Raw genomic sequence first — 11,774 nt, forward strand, 5'->3', positions numbered from 1 at the left:
TATTTATATTTATATTTATATTCATATTTATTCATATTTATATTTATATTTTTTTTTATTCATATTTATATTTTTATTCATATTTATATTTATATTTATTCATTTATATTTATAAATAAATATAAAAAATTCATATATATTTATATATACCTTGATCAAAAAGTTCCCGGAATTCATTCAGAAAATTCAAAATACAAGTTTATTCATCAAAAGTGATATTGTCCCCTTCAAAGTACTCCCCATCGACTGCAACGCACTTATGCCAGCGCTTGATCCAACTCTCGAAACATTTCTGGAACTCTATTGTCGGTATAGCCATCAGAGCCGTCTTCGATTTTTCCATTACCTCTTAGTAGTGATTTTTTGACTCGATCGAACAGAAAAAAATCGCAGGGAGTCATATTGGGTGAATTCGATGGTTGTTAGATGGTATTCGTTTCGTTCTTGGTCAAAAAATTTAATACAAACTCGTTGTCGCAAATTCAACTCCATTTTTAAAACTGTAAAAAATCGAAAACACGTGCAGAGGTAGATGTACTCAAGACGGCGTAACTTTTACAAATGTCAAGCTATGGCGATAAAATTTGGTGGAAATGTCAATGATAGATGTGGCAACCTAACGAAAAAACAGAACTCAAATCAGCTGACTCAGAGCATCACCTGGTGGTAATTCCGGGAACTTTTTGATCAAGATATATATTTATATTTATATATTTACATTTATTCATGTTTATTCATATACATTTTATGTACGTTTCAAACCTAAACATTAGTTGTAAAACATTAGATACGTTTAGAAAACGTATATAAAACCAACATGTTCTACTGAGGTATGATCAAAATAAAAGTAGAGCCATATAAAGTAAAGAAATGAATATATGTGAGTCGTTAGAATTAAGCCAAAACAAAGACATTTTAGTATTCTGCGAATTGGTGTGTATGTATGCGTGCGAGATTGATGTAATAATATTAATTATTTTACGTTTATATTTACACATATTACTTATTTCAATTCACTTACTATATACTCTGCATCTATATCGGGTTCATCAACAAAGTTATTATGTTCTTCTTGTTCATTATCATTAATTCTTCATAATTAACATTTTCTTCAATATCATCATCATTAAAATTATTGGTATCATCGCTGCTTGAGTCAGCCTGTAAAATTATTGTACATAAGATTATAAATATTTAATTCGATTTAATTATTTTGTTCGTTTTAAAACATTCATAACATACATTTGAATTAATAGCATTATTTTCTCCTTGCATTAATTCATATTCCATAATTTTATCCGCGTCCTCATATAATGGTCATCACAATTTCATCACCATGAATTTGTTCCTGTGTATGAAAATAAAATATATTAAATACATTAATTGAACTATTTTACTATGTATAAATTTTGCTCTCAAAGGAAAGAAATAATATTAATATTATTTTTATTAGGATAAATGTTCAGAGTATACAGGGTGTCTCAAAAAAACGGATCGAAACACAATGGGGACGTAGATTGGATCAAGGGGAACAAAACAGTTTTGTACTATTTTGCAGTTGACGCAATATTTAACGAGATATTAACGTTTAAAGATAGGCGAATACAAGCGTCCGACCAGCCTACTGCTCAAGCGCTATCCTTCTCCTCCCCATGCGCGCCGTTCTGAGTGGCTCGCTTGCTAGGCCATCCCCGCACCTCGCGGCCCGCCCGCGCCGCCCGGCCAGCGCGTCATGCGATCGGTGGGGATGGTAGGCCGTCCTGCCGGCAGCAGTACATGAGCAGTAGGCTGGTCGAACGCTTGTATTCGCCTATCTTTAAACGTTAATATCTCGTTAAATATTGTGTCAACTGCAAAATGGTACAAAACTGTTTTGTTCCCCTTGATCCAATCTACGTCCCCATTGTGTTTCGATCCGTTTTTTTGAGACACCCTGTATATACAGGCTGTTTCTTAAATATCGCCTACTAATCATATAGTGTTATTCCTGATAAAAAATTGAGTCGATAAGTATTAGGAAATTTTTTTTCTACAGTGCTTACTGAAGCAGTTATTATCAAGTAAAGATAATCCAATCGACGCCGTGCTTTAAACGGACGCACGTCTATAAGCTGCGCGTCTAGTAGTATGCGTGAACGCTTCTCCGCGCCGCTATGTTGCTGACTTCGCCGTTATCGCGCAATGTCCTCGTATGTCGTAGTAAAGCGAAAAATTACGATTTTTATCAATGAATAAATATTATGTCGCGACAATATAATTATACAAATTAAATACATAATAATAATTATACAAATTAAAATTACATCATAACAGACATTTGTAATTATTGTTATGTTACGGAATAATTTTAATTCCGGATAAAGATGTTTTAATTTCTCAAAGACCGCTAATAACGACGTGCATGAGCCACTATTTTGTAACAACATAAAAAATAATCTAAGACTAATACTGAAGAGCTTAAATTTCTAGCTGTCGACTTATTATAAGTTTATTTTTATTGACATAAAAGATATGTTTTCTAACGTAAAATTCTTAAAACACAATTGTCTAAAAATAATTACGATTCTTGTTAATGAATTAAAGATATGTCGGAACATAATTTTAATTCCGGATAAAGGAATTTAAATTTTATAGTATTGTTACAATCCTGAATAATAAAATGCAAGCTATTTTGGTTTTTAATAGGATAAAACAATATTCTTAAACTAATATTAAAGAACTGAAATCCTTAACTGCTGCGTTAAAACATAGTAATTGAATTGATTAGAAATTAAAATTATGTCAACACATAATAGAAATTATTTTTATGTCAGTTTAAACGCAATTTTAATTAACTAAATTATTATTATGTATGAGACGTAATAAAAATTTAAAATTATCATATTATGTCATGACATAATTTTAATTCATAGAATTTTTGCTATGTCTTGACATAATTAAAATTCGTCGAATTATTATTATGTAACAAGTCAGCAGCTATAAATTTAAATTCTTCTCTCGATAATAACTGCTTCAGTAAACACTGTAGAAAAAAATTTTCTAATTCTTATCGACTCAATTTTTTATCAGGAATAGCACTATACATAGTTAGTGGGCGATATTTAAGAAACACCCTGTATAACGACCCAGACGGCAGAGAATATTTATGATTTTCTTATAGCTTTGTGTAGAATATATCCTGAGAAGGAAATTTTCACATCTTAGACGTGAAAATTTCATGCACGCAGGCATGAGAATAGTTATCATTAAATTATCATTTTTTATTTTACCGACATCAAAAAAACTTTAAAATAAAAAAAATAAAGAATGATAATTTAATGATAACTTATGCCTGCGCGCATGCTCATTGATGTTGCAAAAAATTCATGAATTAATGAAAACTATTCTCTGCTATAATTTAAATTGTATAAAAAGATTTGTTTTTAATATAACAGAAAATATGCAGTATTTATATTTAGGACTTTATTAATTTGAAGAGCGTATAACTTCATATTTAGGTTATAAAATATTTTAACCATATTTTTAACCATATTTTCTTTCTTATAATATTTAAAATATATTCTACGCGTGAAAATATACAAATTTATAAAATTATAGGAATGTCGGAAGAAGAGATATTATATATATTAAACATTTACTTTTTATTCAAAATATGTATACATACATCATATAATTTTTGATCCATCGTTAATCGTCTTCGCAATTCGCGAGAATGTAGAGTCGTTACAGGGATCGGAATAGAGCCATCTTATAGGTACAATTTATATGGTCTTCGCTTCATTTTTTAACTCCATATATGCAGTTTTTTATACTTTTGACTTTTACGAACGAAACGAATCGATCAATCCAGAAATGACCAATCGATGATCGTTATCTAGCGACTATCAACGATCACGGCACTGCATTGAATTTATTGCATACGTTCATTGTATATATTCTCAGTCATACGCGTGCGACATATATCGAATCCGTTTCTTTTATTATATAATATTGTAGTGTTTTATACCAGTGTTCTATAAGCTCTAAAATTATGGAAAATGGTAAGTGTATACTTGTGGAATTCATCAAGGAAAGTAATTCACTTGCGGTCGGGTATCGTACGTGGTTGCTAAATGATGATTACAAAAACAATGACGACGAAATCCAGAAAATCTTTTTTTATAAAATCTAGAGAGAGAGAGAGGCTACGTTCCGTTCGAATCATGCGCCACTATGCGACATCTACGAGCTATGGTATGCGCCGCGCGAATTAAGCGTAGCGCCACGCAGAGCCCGCACATAACCTGCAATCATAATAATAACAAACGCGTCGCGACGGACTTTTGTTATCAAATATTGCGGAGTCATAATATCTCTGTCCACGATTTCGCGCAGTACGCGCAGCTGTTGTGATGTCGAAGACGTGAGTCTAACGGAAACAGTTTCGACAGGATGGGTGACATAAGGGCTGGCCTCGAGGACTTAAAGCTCGACAGTGCTCTGTTCGCCAATGTGAAATACTACGTCAGCGGTGCGGGCGAACCGAAGGTACGTTATGTTATAATTTCTGTTCATTTCCCGCGTTTTTGTCCCGCCGATGCTCCAATACCCGACGAATGGAACAGCCGTGAGATTCGCTGCTATCGCAGCTGACTGCGCGATCTTTGTGAAAGCTATGATGTTCTTTTTTCCGTTATGAAACTGATGTTCTTCGATTGTCAAGGAAGGTTATAATTTGGAACACCATTTCACATAAATGTCGTTGGACTAATTCTCTTTTCTATATCTTATTTCTTAATATTTGGAATGACAATAGTATTGAAATATTTCAGATTTATACATGCCTGATTATTAGAAAATGTTATTGTTTGTTAATCATAGGCAATACTTTTACAGATTTTGAATTTATTGCAAGAAGGTGGGGCTGAGAGGTCTAATTATTTTAGTGATTATGTTACACATCTGATAGCAGGCAATGAAGCATTAGAAAATGACATTTCTGCAGCAAAGGATCTATATGAGATACCAGCAGTCACACAAAATTGGATTTTATATTCTGTTAAATGCAACAAGCTTTTGCCGTATCCTTTTGCAAAAGACTTACTTTAATATTAATATTTGTTACAAATACTTGTTATAAATAAAAACATATTTTAAAGATAAAAATTGAACAATTTTTAATAAATTCTTAGAAAAATAATGTAACAAATATATGAACAGCTTAAATGTTAAGTTTACATTTACAGAACACTTTGAATTAGATCATTAAACATATCGTTAAATGTAGGGCATGATTTATATTTTCTTAACAACTTTATTTAAATAGAACGCAATATTTCTCACCAGAAGAGAATCAGTTGTTTTCGAACATAAATGTCTGCCTATCCCAGATAAGTCGAGCAGACAGCAAGTCTCTATGGGCAATGATAACACTGCAAGGCGGCAAATGTCAGCTACGCTTGGATAAATATTGCACTCATCTGATTACGGGCAAAGCAAGTGGTATAAAGTATGAAACTGCTACGAGACATCATATATCAATTGTAACGCCTGATTGGATAACGGAATGTTGTAAGAAAGGTACTCTCGTTAGCGAAGTGGAATATCATCCTAGACTGCTAGTGTCTCCAAATAGCTCGACAGCGATGATTACTGGATTCATGGACGAAGATACGGATAATAATGTTGCACAAGAGGAACAAGATAGGACGAAGGCCATGTTGGAACAACTCAAGCAACGCATGCCATGGAATCAGCCAAGTCCACCAGTGTCTTCAAGTGCTTCGCATAGCCTTGGTGCAACCAGTACAGTTCCTTATTCGACAAACGGACAAAATACCGTGAATGTGCAGCCACAACAGCATCTTCCACGATCAGTTTCCTCGACCAGTTTGAGTACTTCCACTGTTACTTCATCAGTCTCTGACCAGGATGTTATTAATCAAACAAATTGGCTTTCTCAGACATCTCAGCAAAATAATATTTCTCAGCAAATAAAAGCTGTACCGTCACAAATGCAGCAGCAAGAACTGTCTCCGCAACAACAGCAAATGAATATGCAACATCAATTGATACAGCAACAACAATTAACATCGCAACAGCAATTAACGCAGCAACAACTCACACAACATCAACAACAGTTGCAGCAACCATCATACAACCAACAACAACTTTTGACTCAGCAGCAGTCGCCTCAGTTACAGCAACAACAATTAGTAGGGCAACAGCAATCGATAATGTCTCAACAACAGCAACAACCAATAAATTCGCAATTATCTCAGCACCAGCTAAATACGCAGCCACAGCAATTATTGACATCGCAACAAAAGCAATTAAATCAACATCAAATTATTCAACAACAACAATTACAGACTCAGCAGCCACATTTGACACAACAGCAGCAGCAAGTGCAATTAGCAACTCAACAACAGCAGCAACAACAACAAATAGTGATGCAACAGCAGCAGCAATTACCTTCTCAACAGCAACAAATAGCAGGTCAACATCAATTGACTCAACAACAGACTCCATCGCAGCAACTTACTTCTGAGCAAAGGCAACTTCTTTTGCTGCAACAGCAGCAGCAGCAACAGAAGATACAACAGATTTCACAACAATTGCAGCAATCTGCTCCTCAGAACTCCCAACAATTTATTATAAGGGACGGTCAACTACAACAACAGTCACAGAATCAGCAGTTAATTGGACCAAATCAGCAAGGGTTTATCGTTCAACGGGATTCACAGTGGCAACAACAGCAATATCATTTACAGCTGCAAAGACAACAGCAACAACAACAGATTGGTGCTCAAAGGTCTGGAGGACAATGGAATCAACAACCGCCTCAACCTCCCAGACAATTAATTCATTTGGACGCGCAAACACATCAGCAATTGCAGCAGATGGATCCCCAACAGAGGGCTCAATTCATCCAGAAGATTCAAAAGCATCGAAGCAGCCTAATATTACAAAGGCAGATGCAGAATCGTCAGGCGCAGCAAGGCTCACACATCGCTGTTATAAGAAGTCCTGGTAAACCAGTACAGCCAGGCAGTTTACAGTGGGTTCAGCAAGCTCGACCGCAAATGATGGGACCGCAACTCACGCAAACTCCAGGACAGAAACCTGTTCATCCTGGAGTACAGCCACCAGCATTAACTCCGATAAACTCTTCTAATCAAGTCATCGTATCAGCCGGTCAGGCCGTTCAAGGCCCGCAGGCGTCACAAACAGGTCAACCATTCCAACAAGGGCAGCTCACTCCTCAACAATTAGCACAACTACAGTTACAGAAGCAGCAACAAATGGTTAGATTACAGCAGTTGCAGCATTTACAACAACAGCAACAACAAGGCGCGCAGCAAGAACCACCGTTAGCGTCTCTGCCGAGTAACGCGCAGATACCACCGGATCAGCAGCTTGTCGTGAATGCTAAAACAAAAACTGCGCTGGCAAATATGCTGACTAATAGATTGCAAGGTGGTGCCGCCGAGGGTAGTGCAGCTGGTCAATTGAGATTAATGACTGCGCAGCACCGACCTCCACCCCCACCTTCACAGGATCCGCAGCTTCTAGCCGCTTATCAAAGAAGAACTCTGGGGAATATAACAAATGGCGCACCATCAGGTGCACCTATAAAAATGCAATATGCTCCAGTTGTGCCACAACCTAAGGCTCAGTTTTATGGTCACAATCCAAATTTGAAATGTACGTTTTTATTTTTTGTTATTTTATTGCTCTATTAACATTATTATTATGGATAAATAACATTTTTTATACAATACTAGAGTAATATAATGATTTAACAAGCTATTTTATTCTTTGATAAAATACATCTGACATCGTTATATTGTAATCAATAACAAAAATATGTATATTTTCAGTGCCCCTAGAGGTATTCTTGTTAGGATGTATCTTTGTCATTGTTGAATATGACGTGCAACATCTTAATGAAGTATCAGTCTGGAAACAAGTTATTGAGAGGCATGGTGGCGAAGTAGAGTCACAATATTGTACTCGAACAACGCATGTACTTGCCATCACGCAGAAACATCCGACTGTAGTGCAAGCATTGCGCGAAGGAAAACGTTGCGTCAGTGCATATTGGCTTTCTGATGTTGTCAGCAAGCAACAATTAATCCCACCTTGGCATGTTCTTCATTTTCCGACGCCATTTAGTTTAACTGAACTTCCATGTGGCAAGCAAATCATATCATTTTCTGGCTTCGAGGGAGAGGAACGAGCAAAAGTCAAGTACATGTTAGAAGCTTTGGGTGCAAAGTATACGAATTACTTTTCCAGACATAATACTCTTCTTGTTTGTAGAAGGTACTGATCTTGTGTTTTTTCCAATTATAATTTAAGTAATAAATATTTATCAAAATTGTTCATATTACATGCGTAACCGTTCTATTAATTGATAGTTCAACTTTCATTCTTTTATAATATTTTATATTTCTTATACTAATTAACTTAATATTCTTATAAATAAGAACAACTTAATATTAATTAATTTAATATTAATAACTAAATAACTTAATATTCTTACAATAATTATATTTTGAAATAAACTTTTTAGACCAGATGGACTGAAATATAAAAAGGCACGTGAGTGGCAAACTAGTGTTGTAAATGTACAATGGTTGACAGATTTACTATGCGGGCAGATGAATGCTTTGCATCAAATTGAGGGTCCAAAGTATCAACAGTTTAGTCTGAGTAATCCTTTCAGACTAGATTATTCACTAGTGCCTCATCTTATGGGTATAACATTTACTTATTACGTGACAAATGACAAGAAATTTGAAGAATTTGGCCACAAAGTTTTGTGTTCATTAATAACGTACATCTAAAAAAAACACTCTGAAGTGTTAGTTATATCTTAAATATTAAAAATATAATAATTAACACTTAAAATAATCACTCTTATTTTTTATACAAGTTTTAAGGTACTTCGAGAATCCATGATGATCTTTCCATAGAAAAATTCTCAGGCAGTCCAACAGAATGGTCCTCAGTTCAATCAGTGAAAATCTTTGATATTTAATAAGATGTAACTAACACTTTTTAAAATTTTTCTTTAAATATATATTACCACACCCAAGTAGAAAATTGGTGTTATTTATTGTTATTTTGACATTAAAATGATGTTAATGTCATTTTAATGCCAAAATAGTGATAAATAACGTCAGTTTGCTACATGGATAATAATTTGATAAACACACAAAATTTTGGTCAAACTTTTTTGTCATCCTATAAATATTTATAAAAATTTATATATTTGAATCTGTTGTTATATATGATACTATCACATTTTTTATTTAATTCTAGCTGCTTGGAAAATGCCAATAAATATTACACAAGAATCATATGACAAAGTACAACAGGTTGGTCAGGGTCCAAATTCGATAAGAAAATACAAGAAACCACGTCTGGATGACCCATTATTGAATAAAGATCCACATCTTCTGGGTTTAGATGAACCGATTGTCATTAGCAATCCTGATCCTCCACCACCCGATAAACAACCAAAAATACTATTTTCTGGTATAAATCCTAAAAATCATGCCAAGGTAATAGATACCATTTACTTGGCTTTTCAGAATATCTGAAATTGTAAAAGAACAATCGTTTTTTAATTAATAAATTAATTTTTTATTTCTTATTAACTTGTTTTTTCATGTATTGCTACTAAACTTACATTACTATTTCTATATTGCCTCGCTCTCTTCATCCTTTTGCATTGTCATCGCCAATTGTCATTGCCATGTCAAAAAATCTTTCATATTCTATTAATTCTCTTTGTCCTCTTTTTTTGCATTTATTCAGTTTTTATCCATATTTTTCCAATATTTGCTGTCGCACATATACACATGCCAAGAAGTATTAACTTTATATTTTGTTCATAATTACAAAAATTCATTAATTGTAATATTATTACTATGTTTTGCTGTTGCAATTTTCTGAATAGATTTTACGTAATTTCTAGAGAATTCGAGAACTGGGAGGAGCTTTAGCTGCCAGCTGGCGAGATGCTACTCATCTTGTAATGTCAGCACCATTACGAACAGTAAAATTATTGTGTTGTTTATCACGTTGTAAATATATCGTCAATCTTCAATGGTTACTCGATTGCTCCGCAAAAAATACCTTTGTGGATGAAAGCGCGTATATGCTTGGTGATCCCGAATTTGAGAAAAACTTTAATTGCAATATCGAAAAAACTTTAGCAAGCCCCAATCGAGGGACTGTACTTAAGGTAATGGGATCAAATTTTATAAACGTACAATTCGATTTTTAGTTGTATAATAAACAGTGTGGACATTTTAAATAATTGGAAGGACAATTTTTTAAAATACGTTTTCACTTTTTCACTTAAACAGGGTAAAATATTTTATGTCACGCCAAGTGTGATACCATCCCCCTCGGCAATCGCGGAAATAATAGAAAGTGCAGGAGGTATAATGGAAAAGACACGTAGACCAATTGTTCAAATACAAGAAATGAATGCTGGAAAATTAAATTATATTATTGTGACCCATGACAATGACCTCCATCTCCTTTCTGATGTTTTACGTGCAAATATTGGTAAGTAGTCTCAAATTAGTTTTTAATGTTTTATTCTCTTGTTTTTTATGTAAGAAAATTGATTATAAAGAAAGTGGAATTATAAAGAGAGTGGAAATTAAACGGAGATGAGGAGATATATTATATATACATATATCTATATATAGGGTGTCCCATTTTAATGTCCCACTCCAAATAACTTTTTTATTTTTAACAATAATAAGATTTTTTATTTTTGATTTTTATTTTTTATTTTTGATCTTAGAAAAAAATGTTTCAAACCAAAGTTGTATGGTTTTGAGGGGGGTATAAAGTGGTGTCATTAGTTTGACCTTGAATAGTTGCTTCTCACGTGACCTTCAAGCACGTGACTATTCAAGACCAAATTAATGACACCACCTTACGTCCCCCTCAAAGCCATACAACTTTGGCCTGAAATATTTTTTTCTAAGATCAAAAATAAAAAAGTTATTTGGGATGGGACATTAAAATGGGACTCCCTGCGTGCGTGCGTGTGCATGCGTGTGTACACACACATACACACACACACACACACACACAGAGGATGTCTCTTAAGTAAGGTTGGGGCCGCATTGGGGGCATAGAATCAGGGCGTAGGATCAAGGGGAACAAAAAAAAGTTATACCATTTTGAGATATCCGCTGTAGTTTTCGAATTAAAAAAGGAAAACACGTCTAGCCAGATACGCCAGATACGCAAATGACGGCCCGCGATGTCCAAGCTTAAAGCCGCAAAAAAAAAAACGAAAAAGAAAGGGATTCGATTTTGTCTCACCTACCTACACGTGGTGATTCCTGGATAATTCAAAGAAAACAAAAAATATAAATTCTAAATTTTACTGGTGTGGCCCATGGTATAACTTCAAATTTTATATTTGGTCCGTCAAAAAATTTAATTGCGTTTCCTCGGTCTAAGCCAATGTGCGGTGACGCCGTGTCATGCGAATTCGTAGTACGGCGCCTCATTCCACAACGACGGCGCACAAGGGGGATAGGACCGCCAAGCGGCAAAGCGCTATCCTTCTCCTCGCCCCCACCTCTTTCGAGTGAGGCGCGATGGGCCGTGCTATGAATTCGCAGGACGGTGCTTCACCGCACATTGATTAAAGCCCGATCTACATAAGACGCAGAATGCGGTTCGCAGGTCGCAAAACTAGGAACTAACCTAACGTATTTTAATCATAGTATGTTTGTAGGACGCAGAACGCA

The 11,774-nt window shown here is 34.7% G+C and overlaps 1 protein-coding gene across 1 annotated transcript in view; it reads left to right on the plus strand.

Annotated features, from left to right (window-relative positions):
• The first annotated feature begins 4,283 nt into the window (after nt 1–4,283).
• Nucleotides 4,284–11,774, plus strand: part of Ptip (PAX transcription activation domain interacting protein) — an 11,128-nt gene continuing 3,637 nt past the window's right edge. Inside the window, exons 1-8 of the mRNA XM_018451556.1 lie at nt 4,284–4,527; nt 4,876–5,060; nt 5,306–7,686; nt 7,863–8,307; nt 8,558–8,742; nt 9,310–9,551; nt 9,968–10,237; nt 10,362–10,566. Of these exons, the coding sequence (XP_018307058.1) occupies nt 4,432–4,527; nt 4,876–5,060; nt 5,306–7,686; nt 7,863–8,307; nt 8,558–8,742; nt 9,310–9,551; nt 9,968–10,237; nt 10,362–10,566 (4,009 nt within the window). The 5' untranslated portion in view covers nt 4,284–4,431. The remainder of the gene's footprint in view (nt 4,528–4,875; nt 5,061–5,305; nt 7,687–7,862; nt 8,308–8,557; nt 8,743–9,309; nt 9,552–9,967; nt 10,238–10,361; nt 10,567–11,774) is intronic.

The sequence above is a fragment of the Mycetomoellerius zeteki genome, unplaced genomic scaffold (assembly GCF_001594055.1).
Source record: "Mycetomoellerius zeteki isolate Tzet28-1 unplaced genomic scaffold, Tzet1.0 scaffold311, whole genome shotgun sequence".
Lineage (NCBI taxonomy): Eukaryota > Metazoa > Arthropoda > Insecta > Hymenoptera > Formicidae > Mycetomoellerius > Mycetomoellerius zeteki.